At 50.0% G+C, this 21,633-nt stretch overlaps 1 protein-coding gene across 2 annotated transcripts in view; it reads right to left on the reverse strand.

Annotated features, from left to right (window-relative positions):
* Nucleotides 1-21,633, reverse strand: part of SLIT3 (slit guidance ligand 3) — a 545,706-nt gene that overhangs the window by 104,842 nt on the left and 419,231 nt on the right. For both annotated transcript variants that reach the window (XM_015585228.1, XM_015585229.2), the window contains exons 7-9: nt 16,362-16,433; nt 10,499-10,662; nt 1,545-1,686 (exon numbers count right to left, since the gene is read on the reverse strand). In XM_015585228.1, the coding sequence (XP_015440714.1) occupies nt 1,545-1,686; nt 10,499-10,662; nt 16,362-16,433 (378 nt within the window). The remainder of the gene's footprint in view (nt 1-1,544; nt 1,687-10,498; nt 10,663-16,361; nt 16,434-21,633) is intronic.

A 21,633-nucleotide genomic window follows, 5' to 3' on the forward strand; every position in this document is an offset into this window, starting at 1 on the left:
ACTTACTTTAAGTCTTTCCTGGCTTTATTTTTCTCCATAGAACCTGCAACATTCTGTCATATTATCTAATCTATTGTGCGTCGTTCACTCTCTATCACACTCTTCCCACCACTAGAATACGAGCACCATGAAAGCAAGAATTTTGTCTGTTTGTTAACGCTCCCCAAGCACAGAACGGGGACTGGAACCCTGTGAACTCGCAAGAGATATTTGCCGAATGAACGTACGGATGGAGGAGTCGATGGACCCGCTATTGGAATGTGCTGGGATCACAAAGACGAGCACAGGGGGAGGAGAGAGAGAAAGAAGAGGTGGTGATGAAGAGGCAGAGAGGGGAGAGAAATGAATGTTTTTTATTCAGAGGGATTTTAGCTAATGATTAGATGGAAGATTCCATCTAATTATGTTTTGAATAAAGCCACCTAAAGGTGAAGATAGAAAATGAAAACGATTATTATCACATAGAGAGTGATCTTGAGGTCAGTGTTGACTGACCCTCTACTCAGTCCAGAATTAGACACTGGCCATTTTCTAATGCACGAGGGAAGAGTGGATGAGATTGAGCTACGTGGGCAAACACATTTTACCGGAATTTTAGATATCTGTGCACACACATAACCATGCGCAATCTTGTCTCTACCTAAAGATCGATCCAGAGGACAATAATCCAATTGGAAATGATTCAGAGCTCAGTCTCTTGCTCAGATAACGGTAGCTATGAAATCCGCCCACCGTTCATGGACTCTCCACCGCCGCCCCTTCCAGAGCATGCCCCGCGTGCTGAGGACTGTATTAGGTGCCTTCATGCAGTATCTCATTTAATTTTCAGAACCACATTATTATAGATGAGAAAACCGAAAATGAAAGGAGGCAATTATTTTTCCCAAAGTCACCAAGCTAGTAAATGGTAGAGCCAGGATGTAATCACAGGGTGACCCCAGAGCAGGGACTGGCCAACTTCCACTGTAAAGGGCCCAACGGAACATATATTAGGCTGGTGGGCCATCACTTGCTTTGTCATAACTGCTCACTACTGTCTCACTAGAACAGCTATAGACGATACATAACCAAATGGGTGTGGCCGTGTTCCAATAAAACTTTATTTACAGAAATAGCTGGTAGGCATATTAGGTCCATGGCCGTAGTTTGCTGACCGTGCCCTGGAGTCTATGTGCTTGACCATTGAGCTATCGTACCTGGGGAAGCCTGGAAAAGGACAGCAAAGAGATTCCTGAGGGTTACTAGAACAGCCATAGACAATACATAACCAAATGGGTGTGGCTGTGTTCCAATAAAACTTTATTTACAGAAATAGCTGGTAGGCATATTAGCTCCATGGCCGTAGTTTGCTGACCGTGCCCTGGAGTCTATGTGCTTGACCATTGAGCTATCGTACCTGGGGAAGCCTGGAAAAGGACAGCAAAGAGATTCCTGAGGGTTCTTAATGGTAGCTCTAACCCAACCCTCTGCCAGCCTGCTGGGGAATTGGCTAAGACAGAGAGGTTAACTCGCCAGGGACAGAGGGTGGCAGATGGGGCACTTACATTTCAACGATGCCCTCCGGCAGGTTGGCAGGGATCTCCGTCAAGCCCTTCCCTCGACAGTCCACGATGTTATTACTGCAAGTGCAGGCCGAAGGGCAGGAGATGGCGTTGGCATTGCAGGATGGAGGCTCCGAGTGGGGGCCTGTGGGACCGGAACATAGCGGTCAACTCATGTCATGTCAGGAGCCGCCTGGACTTCTGTGCCCCTTAATCAGCTCCCCGATGAGGCGGCATTACCTGATCAGCTACCTGAAAAATGATCACCAGCTGACATCTCCCTTCGTCTCAGAGATGCAGCTGCCACTGGCTGAATACTGAGCCAAGAAGAGAGATTCTGACCTTGACCTATTTCTTGATTGTTCCCATTATCCTAGTCTTTCAAAGAAAGAGTTGCTCTTAGAGCCAAGCATGCATGAAAATACGCAGAGAGCTTACACTGGGGCCACTCTCTCAGGGCGCCCAATGTCCGAGGGCACCAGGGTTTGAGGCTTCTGTCAGGGAATTGGACACTGAGTATAGACACAACTTTATTCCTTTCTCTAGAGGCTGGAAGTCACTATCGAAACAAGGTGGGAAGAAAAAAGGTGGCAGAATATCACCATTTGGGGCGCTGATGTTATCCGTGTGTCAGCGGTCATCAGCAGTGAGACCCAAAGCATCTTCAAAGAGCTTTTACATCCAGAGAACACACAAATAAAACTTTCCTCTTCAGAAAAAAGGCCAACAAGTTACTACACATTTTGGAGTCAGTTCTTAATTTTGTTTGAGGTGAAAACCAATGTGAATATAAAGCAAAGCAGTAAAAACCCAAGCAAATGGCATCTGAGGAGCTTCTTTAGAAAGGCGAATGTAGATAAACATATACATCAGCAAACTAACTCGATTCTGAGTCAAGAGAATCTTACTCTCTTAAAAAATCTCTAATACAATAAAGTAAATTCAAACGTTTTAAAGACATTAAAAAGTTTTCATACTAAGACTACTTTTCAAAGTGAGGTAAGAATCTCAAACCTGTGGTTAGTTTGGACGCTGTGGTAAACCCCACCCAGTGGCCCTGCCAGGACCTTGCCCCACGTCTGCTGGACACGGCCAGCAGGGGTGATTTCGATGTCTTTTCACACCTTTCCTCCCAGAGCAAAGGGCCATGGGCCGAGACCAAACCCGGACTAACTCTGCTAACTCTGTGGGCCTCCTCACTGCTCAGACATGGGACTTCTGCTTGGAGCTCCTGATGGAGACTAAACGTAGAACATGTCTGCAGGGAAAAATCGATTTTGGTTTGGCCCCTGTTTGGAGCTGCTGGGTCTGGGCAGCCAGAGCGGGTCCAGCCACAGTGGCTGAAGCAGAGGATGGACTGAGTCTGGGGCAAGTCCTCTTCTGGACACTGAGTGAGATTGAAAAGCGGGGGGTCCGCTCTCCACTCAGCAGACCCCAGGCCTGGGGCGTGGTCCTTCTGTAGGGACTCAAATTGATGCCTACGGCTTAATGTAGAAGGTTTACCTTGTGCCAAGAAAGTGCCAAGCCAGTGATCAAAAAGATTCTTATTTCCCTTGGCCTCACCTTTGTGCGTGTGCACACACACACAAACCCCCCAAACTTAAAAACATCCTCTTAGCTGGACATTTGAGAAAATATTCTTGCTTAGGGTACAAAGATTTCAAACTCACCAGTGCCACACTCGTGGATCCAATGGAGACCATGGAAAATGTCACAGAGATGATGACCTACACCAAAATCCCCACTGGAAGATTCACTGGCTTTGTTCCAAAATGGAAAAGTCTTTCCATTTCTGAGAAAATGGCAGCCCAGAGAGCCAGCCCGTCAGAGCCTCAGATCAGGAAGGAGAGAGTGTCATGGCTGAGAGTGTGGGCTCTGGAGTCCCACGGCCACAGTCTGAACCCTATCATTTCTCCCTTACACGACTGTGCCTTAGTTCTCGCCATCTGTAAAATGGGGGTGAAATAACAATGCTTATTCATAGCACGGTTTTGTTGGGAAGACGAAGGAAGTTGATGCATGTAAAGTATTTAGGAGAATGCACGGCCAAGTTCGAGCTCAGTTTGTTGTTGTTGTTCTCATGCTCATTAATGTTCTTATTACTCACTGTCTGCGAGACCTTGGGCACGTCGTCGTAGCCCCTCTAAGCTGTTCTGCTACCATCTCAGTGAACAAGGGAGTCTGGATTGCAGCCTTCTGAACCCCTTGAGGGTCTAAAGACCGACGACTGCTGTTCATCAGAAAAATGGAAGCAGGAGGAGCGAGACATGCAGCAGTACCTCCCCTCCTCTGCGGCACCGGTCTCTGTAGGTGGCAAAGAGGATCAAGCGTGAGGGGCTCCCGGCCCCTCACCCACATCCTGGGGAGGCTGGGAGCAGTATGGCTTCAGACGTCAGGGCTTTGAAGTGCAGATGGCACTCCCCAAAGAAAACTGCCAGGCCTGGCCCTCCCCATGGAGGGGCAAGTGTGCCCCACGAAGCCGGGGAGAATCGCCGCAGTGGGGTGCATTCCCATTTGGGAAATGCCGGGGGCTCCGTGGTGGCTGGGGCCTGGGCGCCTGCATTTCCTCTGACTGAGGCGGAGGGTATGAGGCTGCTGTCCCTCTTTAGATTTGTCAATATACTACTTGGTTGGGGTGTTTCAGAAAAAAAGGGGGGACGACATCATACTCAAGGGTTCAAACAGGCAACAGGAAGTTGTGAGATGGAGTTTTTTCAAAGGTGCTCCTTCGGACTTCTATGCTGAAGTTAATTCTGTTTAAACCAGACCCAGGTTGCAGCCTTGAGTCCCTGGGGAATGAGCTGGGTCATTCACAGGGTGGCTCTGATTCTGTAGGCGATGTGTGTTTGTGCTACATTAAAAGGGATGTTGTCAAGGCAAAAAAGCCTTTGAACAAGATTCCTTAACCAGGTCACTAACAACACCTTTAATTACGCAGAGAGGTAATTATAGCCTCTGTGTGCTTCCTGGGCTGGCAGCTCCTTCGACAGGCATTCACACACGGTAAAGACATCACTCTCTTGTTGAAATAAAACATTTCAGGTTGAAGGTGGGGTTGAAAGATGGGTTCATCTTCCCAGGAAACATTCCCCTCTAATCAGTGCTTGATGGACCAAGCCCATTTCCCTTTGGGCCTCTGAGGGCTGTGATGGCAGAAGTCCCTCCCCTTTGCTTTCTGTGTCTGGACAGACCGAGTCTAGCATGTAAATTCTACAAGGGCAGAAGGCTTTTCTGTCTTATCCCCTGTCATATCCCCAGTGCCTAAAACTGGGCTCGACACAAAACACCGACTCCATCAACAGCTCGGTGAGTGACAGGATGAATTTATGAATGAAGATGGCCCAGGAGTCTGGCAGATGTAGGGGCTGAATGTCACCAAGCTACAGAGGCAGCAATCCTTCTGGGAGGGCCCGAGGGGAGGCTCCCTGAGGGCTGAGTGCTATGGGCTCTGGCCGATAGGATCAGCCACGGAGTGTGGAGATGGAGTGGCTCTGGGTGGATGGGATTCTCCTGACTGAAGTTAAAGGCTTTCTACCACAGCTCTCAGTCCTGGCAAAGGCCATCTGCCCAGTCCCCTGGGGCTCCTTCTGAGCCTCAGTCACCTGCATGGGTCAGGGTGTCCTAGGCGCTTCACTAAACACTGCCACCAAATCCCTCCCTCCCAGCCTTTCCTGTTCACACGTGTCGAGGGTGATGGGGTGGTGCGGGGGAACTGGCTTTCCAAGGGGACTAAGTGAGAAAACACGTACCTTTCTACCCAGCAAATTCTATGACTATGAGCGGGAAGCAGAGAGGAATGGGAACAGATTTGTATCAGGAGAGGAAGAGTCTCTTACATACCTTCGATGGAAGGGACTATCTGGGTACGTGTTTGCCTGCACACACGCGTGTGTTCCTGTCTCACACCATGTCCTCATGGGGCCCAGGAATCCTCACAGTCCTCGGCCAAGCCTGTCTACTGGTACCACCCCGCTGTCCCTTAAACCAGAGCGTAGAGATGGACTAGCACACAGAACCCTTCAGATCGACTTTCCAAGGTGTTCGATTGCAAACTGAGGCGTGCTTGTGGACTCGCTCATTTCTTCCTTTCTAATGAGGGTCCAAGCTCTGCTCTTGGAGCTTTCCCAGTGGCGCTGAAATGCTGCTGCGCGGAGCAGAAGGACATTCTCATCCGGAGCAGGGAGAAGAGGGTGGGGGCCAAGTCCCCGCCCCCACTCCGGGCCTGGCTCACCTTTCCTCATTCACCACTTTGGCTTCAAAGTTTCAATCTGCAGCTAAAGCGACCTCTGTGCCCAACAAGGAGGAAATGGAGATGCCTAGGCTTCTGACCTCTCCTAAGATTCTCTGACTTGTGACCTGATGCCTTGATGAAGGGCAGGGCAGAGCAGAACTTGGGGAAACGGAGGCACTGGCCCTTCCCTGCTCTCCAGTGGTGGTGGGGGTGCACACCACGAGCTCTGAGAGGGCAGGGTTGGGTTTCCAGGCCGACTTCTCATAGAGAAAGAGCCCACGGTCACCACCAGCATGGACTAACTATCCTACCTCTGCCGATTGCACAACTCTCCCCCTGGTTCTGAGACACAAAAAAGATGGAGTGATGACCAGGGAGATGGCTCCGGCCCAGGAGCCACCTCACTTTTGTTCTCCTAATTGGCAAAGAGGTGATCATCATGCTAAAAGCGAAAGGCCTAACTTATCTGCCCAGATGAATGGGGCAAAGGTCACCGAACTTCAGACCTCCAAGGACACGGCTGTGGCCAGGCTAAGAATACCATCGTTCTCACAAGAGCGGCGGCTAACGTTCACGGAATGTTTTCTTTGTGCTAGCAACTGCATTAAGTGCTTTGTATGTAGGCTCTCGCTTGCTTCTCATTAAACCTATGACGTCGGCTCTGTCACTATTATTCCCATTATACTGATAAGAAAACGAAAGAATAGGAAAATTAAGCAAACTGCCCAAGATCACGGAGCTAGTGAAGAACGAAGCTCCACATTTTGGTCCAGTGCTCTTCGTACCATCTCTTCTGCCAAAAAGACACCCCAAGTGCCTCTCTTTATTGCTGGGAAATTGAAGACCATCAGAGCCTCACAGTCCTGGGTGGAGACATGGATGTGTAAGCTACACTGGGACGACTGGGCGTCCCTGTGTTAAGCTGCGTTTCTTTCTTTCTTTCTGTCTTTAAAGAGAACACCACCCGGCAGAGTGCACAGATTTGAAAAATCCAACGGCCTTGTGAGCATGTGGAAATAAATTAATTCCAGTATTCAAATTAAGCATCCCTGTTGGCCTCTGGCCTTTCGAAAGCCAACAACAGACTGCAATGACAATGGGACTCGAGCAATTATGATGAGAATATAAATGAATGTGATTTAAATACCAGAGGCATGATAATTTTGGGAATGGCTATAAACCTAATAATCTCATTCTTGCAATGTCCAATTATGGTGTGTTAATTAAAACCTCCTAAGGAGATGGGCGGCCAGTCAGGCTTACCTTAATTATCTTTATACTTAGTAACTGGTCCCAAATTTAAAAAAAGGGGGAGGGGGCAGTTTCTTGTTTCCAGGGAGATATACCGATTTCATTTTTAATAATAAATGAGAATATGTTCGTTGAGAGGATCGAACACTGTTATAGGCTTTGGGGCACCTGAAAACATGCTAAGATGTGGCCCCTTATTATTTGAAGACATGATCAATCTTCACTAAAAGGTACCTCGCATTCAAAGGCCATGGGCAGAAGAGTGTGAAATGGGTGGACAACCCAATGAGTTCGAAGATGTTCAGGGGAAAGAGATAATCGACTCAGGGGGTCAAATATTTAATCTCCTTGAATTATAAACTGTGACTGGGAAAAATTTTCTCAGATTAAGATACCAGAAAAGTGATGGAAGATAAATCCTAGAGTTTAAATTCTCAAATAGGCCCTTTACGTAAAGATGGACAACAAAACAAATCAAAAAACTAACCAAAAAAACCACCCCCCAAAACCTCAGCAACTCACACAACTTGAGCCGAGTAGTAGCCAAAGCAGAACCTGTTTTCTATGGACTCTGAGAAAGTCCAGTCTGGCTCAGGCAACAAGAAGAAGGGGCTGCAAACTCTCCTCCTCCCGGGGCCCTAACCTTCCTCCTGAATCAAGGAAAGCTAACGGGAATCGTTCTGGCATTAGCTGAAGGAAACCAAGCAGTCCAGTTGGATATCACAGAAAAAAAAACCTGTTAACAATAAATAAAATAAAGATATAGTCCCTCGTCCTTTTGAAAAATTCCCACTTATCTCCCCAGAGGAAAAAAATAAATGCCTTTGATTGGAAGGGTACAGTTGACAGAGGGCATGAATTTTGTCCAAGCACGCTGCTAGCGGCTTTCTGGGTTAGCTGGAGTGATAAGGAGCCTGTAGCCGGGGCTTCTTCGGGGAAGAGGCCGGGCTCCAGACAGCTGGGTTTAATTCAAAGGGAGATATCAGAGGACTGGGGCAGGCAGGGCCCTCGCAGGCTGAGAGAGATAAAGCTCCTTCCTGTCTCTGCAGGAGCGTGTTTGGCAAATTTTTCCAATACTGTCTAAGGGCCCAGAGAGGTTTTCCGATGCTCCCTTGACAGGGGCCACTGGTGATGAAGCTGCATGCAGGGATGGCTGAACTGGTGCCCCATGCCTTTCTTTCTCCTGAGCAGATAACCTCTGTTTCTTAAGAGATGTTCTTGCCCGCCCCGCTTTCTTGACTGAAGTCTTCCTCCTTCAAGAAACTGGGGAAGAGCTTGAACGAGGAGAAGCACTGGACCTTTTGCACCCCAAACACCTGCAATCGGGGGTGTGCAAACCTCCTCTTTCAGATGCCCTGCTGGGCTCTGAGATGGAGGGGCCTGCAGCCCCCGGCAGCGGGTGTGTGGAGGGTGGTCCGTACATGCACATAATCCTTCTCTTTGACGTCTGCTGTGTGCGCAGCCTGAGCCCTGCTCCACGCTGCTTCCCCTGGCACCCTTTCATTAGTCTCACGCACCACCTCTAACAATTACTAAGGGGGGGGGGCACGTTTCGGAAAAGGTGGTCCTCCTGCACCCCAGAACTGGGGGCCGTGCCTCATTCGTCATGGATATTCAATATGCCAGTTCCCCCAGACCATTATATCTGTCTTCGACCTTTTCAGAAAGTAATCCTGCACAGCATTCTATTTTTAACCCATGAAAGCCTGAGAAAGCAGCCGAAGACACCCTCGCGCATAGTGGTCCCAATGTGGCGCTCCCCCGAATTCATACGGAGGTGACAGGGTGGAGAGCCACAGCATATTCACGTCTGGAGTCTGCGGACTGAATTCTCAAGTCCTCAAAAAACACCTGACTTCGTATTAAGAAGCCACGGGATCCATCGAAAGCAATGGGCTTCACCGCGATAAATGGAGCGGGGTGGGGGGTTAGCATCTGCAGGACCTGCACGGCCAGCCTTGGCCCCCTGGGTTTTGGATCCTGCCTGCTGTTGGGTAAGCAAGGTCTTGCGACTCTTTTGATGGGAAGGTGCTTTCGTGACGAAGCGGTGTTCACTTTCGTGTGCAGCATTAGACCTGGCACCCACCTATAATGATGTGTTTTAACATTCTCCCTAATTAGGTTTTCTCATTAGCTCTTGGATGACTCCTGCACTCTGTAATTATTTCTTTCACTGGCACTTACGCCGATATTGTATCCTTTGCCTAATAATTACTGTAATTATAGTCACTATATTTGAGTTTGGTGCCTATAATAAACGGTTTCATTACGTGTGTTTGATGGGAAGTGATTTCTAAGTGGGCGTCTATAGGAGATTATCGAGGTACTGCTCCAAGACATGTTGGAATGTTTTTGGATAATAAAGAACTTGATGAAGTGATAACATGACAGGAGCAAGCAGCAGAGAGCGAGATGATGCCGAATTCAAGGAAAATTCTTATATACTGCAAATGCAACCTAAGTGCAGAAGACAGCCAACCTGTACTGCAGGTCAGCCCGGGCCCCGTAGCGCGTGCTGGCTCAGTAAACCTTCAACGCCGAAAACTGGCGACGGTTAAGAAGGGTGACAAGTGCAGTCCCCGCCAGTGCCCAGCACCCTGTGGTCCTTCCTCCTTCCTGTACGCTGACTGCCCAAGATCAGCCTGCAGAGGCTGCTGGGCCCAGTTCTGGGACTGGTTTCGTGGCTATCAGTAATACCTCTCTGGGAAAGTCCTCAACCAAATACTTCCTTTTTCTGAGGAAATCAAGGGAAATCAAGGTAAAAAACAAACAAGCAGGCCAATTTAGGACTCGGATTAAAAGCCACTCTACCCTCCAGGCAGACTGTCTCAGTGTCTCAGCCACCTCCCATCCCTGGAGATCTGAGCTGCCTTCAGGACGTCTGTGCACTTCCATGGCCCACGGATCAAATGCTTATGTTTGCTCAGCACATTCTGCGGGCCCACTAAACTCTAATAATTAAGCTCCACTTATTAGCCTTTACCAAGTGCCATGTGTTATGTTAAGTGCTTTATATGCATTATTTCATTTAATCCTCCCACCCATCCCTTGAGTTATGTACTATTATTATTTCCATTTTGCAGACACGTAGTTACTTGCCAAAGTCACACTCTAGTAAGGACCAGAGTTAAGATGTCCAGCCAAGTAGGCTGACCCCACAGCCTCCATTATCCTGCCTCTCAATTGCTATGAGCGAATGGATGACAGGAACACGTTTAGCAGATGCTGAAGTACCTAACAAATGTTAGGTTTCTTAGCATCAATGACTATGGGGCTTAACAGAAAGTGATTTGTAAGTCTTTCGAGCCTTTTCGCTTAACAGATGACAAGAGCGTCTCTCCCGGAACCCCTCAAGTGACTATATGGAGTGCTGGTATAACCCGGGGGGTCCACGTCAAGCTCTGGGCTGGGGTGCGTGTCCGAGGCCAGGGTGGCGTCGCAGCGCAGGGAGGGGAGCACAGTGGGGCAGCCTCACCTGGGCACACATACTCCTTCTTCTGCACGTCCGCCACGTTGAAGCCCCTCAGGTGCACAGGGGCCATGCAGAGTGTGAACTGGCCAACGGTCCGTCGCTGTCGCAGCCAATCTGAGAGCCAGGCCAGGTGGCAGTCGCAGTACAGGTGGTTGGAGTGGAGGCGCCTGGGAGAGGAAGGGACAGAGGGAACACCTGTCACAGCGAGAAGCGGGGTGGGGGGCTGCCGCTGGCTGTGCAGAGTGGGCCAAACCTCTGTGCCCCTTTGCCCAGCACGAGAGTCCTCGAAGCCCAGGGGAGCGTTTCCCTCTGCGTGACTGAGTTACCACGGGAACCTCGACCCTTTTACTGGCAAGTCACAAACGACAGTTATCTTCATGTGCAGGCCACATCCAGTGGATGCCTCGGGGTTCTGAGCAATTCCCCATTTCTTAATAGTAATTCCGTTCTTTTCTTTCCCACTCCAGGGAGCCTCAGCACACAGGAGGGGGAGAGCGACATTATTACAGCGACAGTCCTGATCCGAGTCAGACTTCCGCAGGAGTGGCTCACGTGCAAATTGCAGTACATTAGCTAGCGCGAGTTACAGATGGCTTGAAACAGCTTCTCCATCTCTTTGCCCCAGTTTACGTTGGCACCGGGGCTGAGATCTGCTGTTGCTTTTACCCTTCTGTTCTCTCCCTAAGCGTCCCTTTACTGAACCTTCTGCCTGTAATGCTGGTGAGCCCCAAACCAGTATCACTGAGTGCACAGGCCAAGGTGAGGGGTGCACGGAGAGAAGGTGCATCCTCCTATCTGAGTAAGTGTTGTGCATACCGGATTCCTGTAATCCACAGCAGCCTCTCTGTAATGCTCTTCACCTTCTTCCCAAGTTCAATTCCACCTGATTGATCCGCTATTCTGACTGGTTCAGGTGCCTCTGAAGAGACTTCCTAACCGGTTCCAGGACTCTGGCTTTCTCCTTCTAGTAGCTGGGACCCCAGATCAATTTCTTGCCCTTGAGCACATAAAATTCCCTGGGACGATCTGCAGGTTCCACTTTGGAGGAGAATCCCCCTGGTTACGTGACTTGAATTTCCTTTCCACTAACTGAGGGACAGACTAAGGCTATGCAGGGGTGCTTCTAAAGGTCCTTCCCAAGGTTCCTCCATCAGGGGTTTCCAACTTCCACATTGCCTAGGACCCCAAGTCATCAGAAGTGGTGACCTTTGGTCCCATTAGCTGAGCTTTAGTCACATTAGCTGATCATATATTTGGCTTTCTGATGCAGATTTCAAATGCCCGATCCTGGACATGCTAATCAGCCAGCAGCATCTCGGGACTTTCAAGTACTCTGTGTCAAGCCGGTAAAGACTGAGTGGAGGCCCAAAGCAGTGGCTCTGGCCACCTCCATGCCCAGAATGGAGAGAGCTGAAGGGCTCTTGACCACACTCCACTTAGCATAAGGTCAACACTGCTAAATACCGGCCAAGTGCAGAGAGCGCATGCTGCATGCTGGCACAGCCTCCCCGCCCCGGCGGGGGGCAGACCTCGAGGCGGCCAAGGCCGGTGGGGACCTGGCAGCCATCATATTAGAGGGACTAAAGGGACCCAATTCCCACACACAATCTTTTTCTGAAAAAAAGTTCAAAAAGATTAGGATGTTGTTTTAAAATGATTAATTTTGATGTTATTTTTCTTTTTGTATTCCAGAGCCAACATTTAAGGTCAAACATGTTTTAATAGGCAACTAGGTCCAAGATACATGCCTCTAACAGGCCCCAAACAATACTCCCCTGAGTTTCAAAGCTCAGACCTCCGCTGCTGCTGAAGGCCCTTCAGAAAGAGGAGTGACAGGTGGGAAGGGGTTAGAAGCAAAACCCTAAGCCAGGGGAAGGACCTCAGGTCTAAGAGGGAAAGCAAGACCTCTGTTTATTCAGCAGAGATGACCATTTTGTGTCCAGGACAGGGAGAAGGTCTGCTGGTTCCTCTTCCCTAAAGAGCAGGAGGAAGGGCCTTCCTGGGAAATTGCAGCGTGAGTGATAACGATTCGTCCCCGGACCCATCGCTGAGCTGTCCTGAGAGGGGAGAGGACTCCACCGCCCAACATGCGCCCCGGGGTACAAAGGCTGCCCAGGAACATGGCCGCGGTGGGCCCGTCCTGGCGGCAAGGTGGAACAGAGGCAGGCTGGTGGCACGCAGGCGGAGGGACCGGCGTTGCTCTGTGTGTCGGGAGGATCGGAGCTTTGTGATGAGAGTTTGGCTTCTATTAGGAAAGGCAGTACCTTCTCGGGCAGTGAGGGTTGAAAGCCAAGGACACAGGGATTCACCCCGAAGCAGCGAGCAGGGCCCCTCGAGGAGGATCAATGCCAACAAATCCCCGTCAGTTCCAATCAGGGGTAAGAGATCAATGGAAGAACAAAAACGAGGTTTAGGTAAGTCAGATCCTTACTGAGCGGATTAATTTGAGATAATCGAAATGTCAGAGGTTCCCCTTCTGCAACATTATATTAGGTTGGTTCTTCTTCAAGTCCCAAGAGATCTCTCTCCTCAGCCTCACTGCAGAGGGTCCCTGTTCCTTTGTCCGTCTTCGTAGGAATGTCTCCTCTCCCAAGTGGGACCACGGAAAGGAGGTGACAAAAAAATGACTCGAAAGCCACGTGAAGGCTCTTGTCAAAAGCCCAGGGCAGTTGATGGGCTCAGCTCTCCTGCTCTTGAAATTTTACCTACCAGAAATGCTGGGAGAGTCGAGCCGGGCAGACCCTTTCAAGCTGCCTTTTATATCATGTTTGGGAGATTAAACTGAGTACTGTAATACGAAATACTGATCGTAAAAGGAAGATCATCATGTTCGTCACGAAACGTGAGCCTGGACCCTGCCAGGAATATTTCGAATCCTCCTGAGTGAGAAGGGAGATTGTTTTAATTACTTTCAGTAATTTTGGTGAGCTGGGATGGCAATGTCATGGGGGAGGGTCCTTTGGCCTCGTGGACGCTCCGGTCCCCCTTTCGTCTGGAGCTCGCTTTCCCGCTTTGTCTCTGCTGAACACGAAGTGCTCAGGCTCCGATGTCACATTGCCCAGGTCTGACACGGTCTCTGTGCTTTACGACTTTGACCTTGGACGGGGATTTAAGTCTGGGCCTCAGTAACGTCATCTGTAAAATGAGGATATTAACGGTCCCCACGCCCCTTCCTGGGGCTGTTTAGAAGACGGAAATGATTCATGAGAAGTGCTTAGCACAGGGCCTGGCATGCTGTAAGCCGCCGAAGCGAAGTCCGCCGTCGTTACTGCTGCAAGGGGACTATTCCAGACGTTCCTGTCTTCCCAGCCCGCGGCCCTGCTGCACGCGGCTCTCGTCTCTGCCTTAGACGCCAGAGCATCGGGGTGGCGAGGCGCTTCCTGCGTGCTGTCCTGCCATCTTCTGCTGATGGAAACACCGTATATTCCAAGTTGGCTAAACCACCTTCACAGAAAATAAGGTGAATGAATATAAATGCCGATTTGTAAAAGGTGCCTTTTGGCCACAGATGCTAAATTAAATTTCTGGCAAATCCTTTTAGAGGGGGTCAGTGTTCATTTTCTATAAAATGTGGCTTTCTGAATTCGATATAAAAGCTTTCCTTTAGAAATCCCATTTATGACTTCCTTCCTCTCTCTTCTTCTCGCCTTCTCTAGTCCCGGTTCCCCCGCCCCCACTTTAATTACAGCGAAGGGGGATTAGTCAGCCCAGGTCTCTGGGGAGTTCTATACAGAGCCATCGCTGAAATTAAACTAAAGAGAAAATGGCACCAGGCAGGGAGCAAAGAGAACAGACGAGATTGATTGATTGATTTGAACTCATCAGATGAGTGTTTGGGACCACGGGGGAGAATGACAACAGACACCAGGAGAAAAAACTCTCCCGCTCTCTTCCCTCACCCCCTACACCAAACGAAGCACCCGAGATCCAGACCTGGCCCTCCCCCGACCTGGGGCCCCAGCCCAGCTTCTGTTACTGCTGCTCCGACACCGAAAACCACAGCAGGGAAGCAGCAATGGCAGAGGAGCGACCCTGGGGCTGGGCTGCTCGCTTCTGCAGGGAGCAGCCATATTTCTCCTGTTCAACCCACTGAGGCCCCCACGCGGGGGCCAGGAGCCCTAGGCCGTGCTCTCCTCCAGTCCACTGGTGGCTTGCTGGGGACTCTGAGGAGGTCTTTGAAGACCCAAAGTGGTTTCTCCTTAAAACTCCACAACTGCCTCATTGTATTTTAAAAGGGAGGGAAAAGGACGGACTTCCGCGGCTGCACTGTTATCCTAAGACGGATTAAAGGGAGAGCTGAGGAACGCGATGGAAGCTGGGCTCCGCTTCCTCTTCTTCAAAACAGCTGGTACTTGCTGAGTGCACGTCATGCCTGGGCACTTACGCCTTCGCACATTTCATTCCCTCAAAAACCTTGAGGTGAGCATTTATTAACTAGCTGTCCTTAGAGGAGGAGAGAGAAAGAAACCTGCCCCAAGTGGAAGATCTTGCGTTTCAGCTCAGGTTCGCCTGACTCCGTACCTGGGTCCTTCTTGGGGCTCTGTGCCTTGTGCCTTGTTTGCTTCATTGGTCTTTGCTTCATCGTCACCTGAGATAAGGTCGCTCCCTCACTGATGTGGGGGTTCTCAAACTTTACGAGCATCAAACATCCCGGAGAGCGTTTTAAAAACAGCTGGCTGGTCCCACCCCCAGAGATTCCGATTCCAGAGGTCTGGGGCGAGGCCTGAAATTTTGCTTTTCTAACAAGTTCCAGGTGATGCTGACACTCCTGGTCTAGCGACAACTTCTGCTCTAAGAGTTTTCACATCTCTGTGGATTCCATGTTGCTTGGTACTTTCGGTCCAGATTTCTGGCCAAACAGTGTGATGGTGATGATGGCGGTGGTGGCGGTAAAACGATGTCATTCACTGTCTGCTCCATGCCAGGCGCTTTACATATATAGTCTCAGTGGCTTCTCACCACCACCATCATTTATAGAGGAGCAAACAGAGGTCTCAGAGCTAATAATACAAGGCACAGCAGGAAGCCCAGCCCCTTGCGCCCTAAATATATTTGGCCGAAAGCTCTTGGGGGCTGGCTCTCCCCTCCAATTGTGATGCAAACACCACGAAAGACCCACCAACAAGGGAACGGGCTTGAGTAAAACCTCTTTGGAAAGGCCAGCAGAGTCTCTGCAGAGAAATTTACAAGAGGGTTCCCCACTGAGAGCAGAGGGGAACTCCCCAGGCAGTAAGGGCACTGGAACTGCTCTCGGTATGGGGCGCTGTGGGGAGATCTGCACACCCTGGAATGCTTTAGCCCACCCAACCATTAAAGACAAAGAAATGAGGTCCTGCATTCCAGCATCTGATATCGTCCAGGGCGCAGGTGAGCCCGGCAGTGTGGCGGGTGGGGGCTGGGAGGATGGGGACTGAGATGCCGTCTCCTCCACCCGTCCCAGAGGGGAAAACGACCGTAACCATTGGCGACATGCTAGAACTTCCGGGGACAGGACATTAGCTAAGGAAATGGTGAGTCATTACGTCTGGGCTCTCTATGTTCTGTGACGACATTATACCCATAGACTTTTCCACCGAGATGGGAACACAAAGAAGATTCCCACAGTTCAGGAAAATCCCAGGGCGAGGAGCAATGCGTCTGCCTGCCGTGGAATGGTGGCTCAGACGCACGGATGGCGCCGTGACCCTTCCCCGCCGTCTGCCCTCACTCACCAATACCCGCCTTAGTTAACAGCAGAAGGAGGCAGCAATTAGACAGAGGAACCGCTGGCAAGTCACAGACCATAAGTCTTACAAGCAGCTCGGGGTCTGCACTCTGGCTGCATGCGCTAGGGGTGGGGCGGGGGAGAAGCGCGGTCTCTACTCACAGAGTTCGAATCTTCGGCATGTGGTTGAAGCTGGTGACCAGGATACGGCTGATGTTGTTGTTGTTGAGGGTGCTGCAGAGACAGAGGAGAAAGGGAGCTGGTCAGCTGGAGAGCAGCGGCGGGGGTGGGGGAGGAACGGACGTGACTGCAAGAGAGACCACAGAGCAACAGCCGTGGGTCGGTCAGTGGGGCAGCTGGAGACAAGTGGCCCGATCTCCAGATGATTAGAGAAGCCCCGATCCCTTTTCTCAGGTGGCTCCCTCCTCCCTCTGCTGCCCTCTCAGTACTTACCTACCCACCTGGAGCGATAATTTGATTTCTAAAATCCTACTGTGTGCTGAGTGCGTCACTACAATCCCTCTAATTCTCACAGCTACGATGCCAGTTATGTATTACTGTCCTCGTTTTAGAGAGAAGGAAACAGATATACATCATTTTGCTTAGTAACACGTAACCCTACAAGGTAGGCATTATCCTCGCGTGATAGATGAGGAGGCTGAACTACAGAGAGGTAAACGGCTTTTTCAAGGACCCATAGCTGCTCAGCTCTGGAGATGGGACTTGAACCCAGAGCTATCTCGCTCTAAACGCCTTGCATTGCCCTGTGTGCATACTGCCGCAAACGGAATGCTATGCGGATAGGTTATTCTGGAAGGATTTTCCAGGCATCTTCTGAGTCTTTAAGCACATCTTATCTATTTTAAGTGAGTCTACGAGCTCTGTGAGAATAGGGATTAAGTCTCCTCCTCTTTCTCGAGCATCTCCGTGGTCACGGATGGGAATTCCTACAGTGCAATGTTAGCAATGACTGGTATCTTTGCAAGCGGAAAGGGGAGAGAGGTGTGAGGTCCGTAAATGGATCACAATGAGATCAGGTTGCTGAAGAATGAAATCGGGCTGTTCAAGTAAGTACAGCCCTGGGCTTACCTTTCTACAAGGACCTATTATGGAAACCCAAGGAAAGCATGGCGGCCAAGGAAGCCATCTGCAGAGATGGAAATGCTACAGAGCAGTAGGGCCTTTTCCGGTCAGTGACTTCAGTGACCATCCAAACGAAGAGGCGACCATACACGGCAAGGCTGGGCCAAATTCTCAGCTCTCTGGTCCCACACCTGCCTCACTGTGCATCTTTAAGAGTGAGAGCTGGACACTGCCCTTGGCCCAGTCCTTCATGGTGGTCACTGACCCCTATGCTCTTATTCGGTGCTCTTCCCCCGGTCACTTCAGATTCCCATCTCACCAGCCCGATTCCTCTTACTCTCCCATGGGCCCCCACTGGCCCAGGAAGGAGCCTTTCCTTGGAAGCCTTCATGAGTTAAAGACTTTTTTTCTTTCGCCTTTGACTCTTGGTGAACACTTTACCTTCCTGTTAAAATGCCCTCTAACATTTTCTACATTGTGCATCACTACAGGCCCATGACCTGGTCCACACATGCTTCAGCTGAGTCTTACAAACCCAGCTGTGCGGTCTTGGGCAAACTACTGACATCTCTTATCCACAGGTTCTTCATTACCACAGGTAATGGTACCACCTCACGGGCTGGTAAAAGGCTTGGTGTGCATATGCACTCAGTGAAAGGAGGCTACCATTTTACTGACATCGGGGGAGAGAATCTAGTCCTGTCCTGGTCATTCCTGTTCCCCTAGTCCATGTGGAAACAGGAACAGAGCTTTGTCCAGCACAGTGACCTCCGTACTCCCCGACAAGGGGCCCTGCACGGAGTCCTTCTTCAGGTCCTGGTGGTCCTAGTGCACAGCAGGATTCCAGCCGTCCCGTCCCCCTCGCTCCAGGCTGCTCCTCAGTTCCCCATGGCCTAGCTGGCATGTGTTTGGCCAACAGGACAGGAGGAAATCTGTTTACACAAAGGCACAGAACCTAATATATTTTCCTCCCTCCCATATTTATGGTGCACCTACCATGTGTCTGGCATTATTTTAGGCATATAGTGCGGCAGAAAGGAATGAATAGATCAAATTTATGTTGCCTGCTTCTGCCTACTCCTTAACTGCCCTAGCGCAGCAGCGCAGACACTGCATTTTATGAAGTGGAGCCTACGTGGCTATTTTGTTTTATGTGGCCTATCTTTCCTGAGTATGTGTGTCCATGAGGGTTAATCCACCCTATCTCCATCCACTCTGGAAGCATTCAGAACATCTCACGAGACGGGGCTGAAGAATCCTGTCACTCCCAGATTCTCTTCCTGATGCCTCCAGAGAAAACGCAGGCCCGTGGACTGACTGTCTAGCACGGGGTGAGGACTACGCCCCTCGCCCCTTTCGTCAGATTAGAAAGGCCTCTGGGGCAGAAACGATGCCTTCGTTTCTCCTCTACTCCTCCCAGAGTTCTAGGTTCCGCAGGTGGGGGACACCTGGTTAGGGTTGTTGACTCACTACCGGCCCCGAATCTGAGCATCCCCCTCTCTCTCAAAGACAAAAAAGATAGCTTTGCAGAAAAGAGCCTTCCTCCCGACCCAGCCCAGCCACTCGACATCAGGCTGAGCTCGCAGTTGGCCCTAATTTAGCCAAACAGACAGTGCAGGGCTTCGACTCTGCGTCGGGCTGCGGTCCGGCAGCAATGACTTATTAATGTATTACTACACTGATATTTAAATGTGAGCCGTAATGAGGGCTATAAAACATTTACGATAATAGCAATTATTCTAGGGCCAAAATGACTAAACACGGTATTCAGACTTCCAGGATTTGCCGTGTGGGGCTGGCCAGCCCAGGGACGTCGAGGGTTGGTAACCTCTCAGACACTGACCTCCATGGCAGCCAGAGTTTTTGTTTCCCTGATGAGCATGGATTCGATTTCCGGTCTTGGTGGCTTCTGCCCGTGCAGGGAGCCCTGTGCTCCACCTGGTGTCTGTGTCCCGCCCAAGCATCTGGCATTTGATGAGGTGGCAGTGTCGTAACCCCAACACTGGGGCAGGGTCGCCACGCATGGGCCTTGGAGGCAGAGACCTGGTTCAGATTCTGACTCGGCCACCTCCAGCCTGTGCAGCCATGAGTAAATTTCCTTAATCTTAATGGGTTTCGTCCTTTGTAACATGGAGATAATAATAGCACTGATCTCATACAGCTTTAGTGGTGATTAAGTGACATACTAATAACTGCCACCATGAACTGACAGTGGATTACACGCCGGGCAGGCACTGGCTACGAGTCTTTCTTGTACCATCTCATTGAATTGCTCCACCACCCTGTGAGCAGGCACTTTGTTACGGTCCCCATTTCCTGGATGAAGCAAGTCGGGTACCGGGATGAGTCCCAACAAGCCTAACTCCAGGAACGGTGCCTGTTTTCGCTGTCCACTGCTGCTGGAACAGATGACCAATAACTTGGTGCCTTACAACAACACAGGTCTATTCCTTACAGTCTGGAGGTCAGATGTCTAAAATGAGGCCACGGGACTGCGTTTTTTCCTGGAGGCACCGGGAAGAGAATCTGCTTCTTTGCCTTTGGCAGTTGCACGGGCCACCCACATTCCTCGGCTCGCGGCCCCATCCCTGCATCACTCAATCCAGCTTCTTACTCCTGTCACATCTGCTGTTCACTGTGACCTCCCGTTTCTCTCTAACGAAGACCCTTGTGATGACATTCACAGCCTCACGGGATAACACAGGGCGACCTCCCCCCTCTCAGGATACTCCGTCATATCTGCCAAGTCCCTTCTGCCATGTAAGGTAATGTTCATAAGGTCCTGGGATAAACACACGGACGTCTTTGGGGACAATCATCCAGCCGACCAGCATGTACTTGAAGTAAGGTATGGAAAGCACACTTGTGGCACGCTACCCGGCTCAAAGGCAATGGTCAGTAATTATTACCTACTATTACTGTAGCTTGTTTGTTTAGTCCTTTAGAGTTTAGAATACACTTTCGCATTCATCTCATTTGATGTAGTACTCTGAGGTTGAAATGATTACCCCCATTTTACAGATGAGCAATTTGAGGTTACGAGAGGGAAGGGACTTACCCAGGGCCACGCACAAGCTCCTGGAGGGCTGAGTTTCCCTCGACTTACCCACTGCCTCCCGTTTTCGGTGAGAGTCTGTTACTCCAGCATGGGTATTCTGTTATCTCCACTCAGGGACCAAAGCTAGAAATAACTGCATGGGCCTCCTATTGCCTCTCGTTCTATAAACTTCCCTAACAATTAAACAACGGAAAAATACATGGTTGGTCTGACGGTGACCCGTTCCCACCCCCACTGGACGGCTGGCTGAGGCCAAGCTATGGTGACTTCATCAACCTCGTCTTTTTAACTCCTCGTCCTGGAAGACCTTTGCCAGTTCTGGAGTCTAGTTCCATCCTCGCTGCTCTGCTCCCTAGGAGATATTTTGAGAACATATACTTTACGCCAAGTCACCTGGTTAGAGGTTTTTCCCCGAGTAAATGCTCTCGATTTGGCATCTTTCATCAGGTTTCAAGCTCAAGTTCAGGGTCAAATTAATTGTATAAAATCTCAGGACTGTCTCGTCTCCTGTTTTTGTACCATCGCAAGCTACTGAATGGGTATTTCGGCGTGAACTAGAAATAAGGCAATTTTTCCCCATGGAATTTAAAAAACAGTCTACGTACCTCTCATTTCTCTCTTATAAAGCCCTTCCCCGTTGTCGATACCGTATTTATACTGAGACTGAGTTTGACCTGCGTACTTTCTAGTTTCTCTTCCGTTTTGTCAAATTTGGAGCATAAATGCCTAATGAAAAAGGATCATTTTTCCTATTAAAATGATCTATTTGGACAACGCTACTTCTACCAATGGATCCCACTCTCTCAACTGTGAGTGCTAGAAAGGGGGCATTAAGCTTTTCCCCAGGGCACTAGGGGGTCAGTGAACTGACTACTGTTCCTACAGTATAAGTGGAACCTCAGAACCCCGAAGAAGGTTGTGCTTCCCTGCGTTCCTCAGCAAAATACTGGGGAGCTGCAGCAAGACGAGGGCCGCCTGGGAACAATGAACATATGAGGCAGCGGGGCACATTCTGGTCTGTTCTGGGGATTGGCAAACTACAGCCCACAAGCCAAATCCCATCCAGCATGGCCTGTTTTTGTAAATAAAGTTTTCCCCATTTGTTTATGTACCATCGACGGCTGCTTTCGTGTCACAATGGCTGAGTAGTTGCGACAGAGACCATATGGCCTGAAAGCCTAAAATATTTACTGACTGGCTTTTTACAGACAACGCTTGCCGACCCCTGGCTGCTCTAGAAACTGGGCCGCTCTCGTCCTGCCTCTGCCAGTGTTTAACTGCAACGGGCTGGGC

This window comes from Pteropus alecto, unplaced genomic scaffold, assembly GCF_000325575.1.
Source record: "Pteropus alecto unplaced genomic scaffold, ASM32557v1 scaffold40, whole genome shotgun sequence".
NCBI lineage: Eukaryota > Metazoa > Chordata > Mammalia > Chiroptera > Pteropodidae > Pteropus > Pteropus alecto.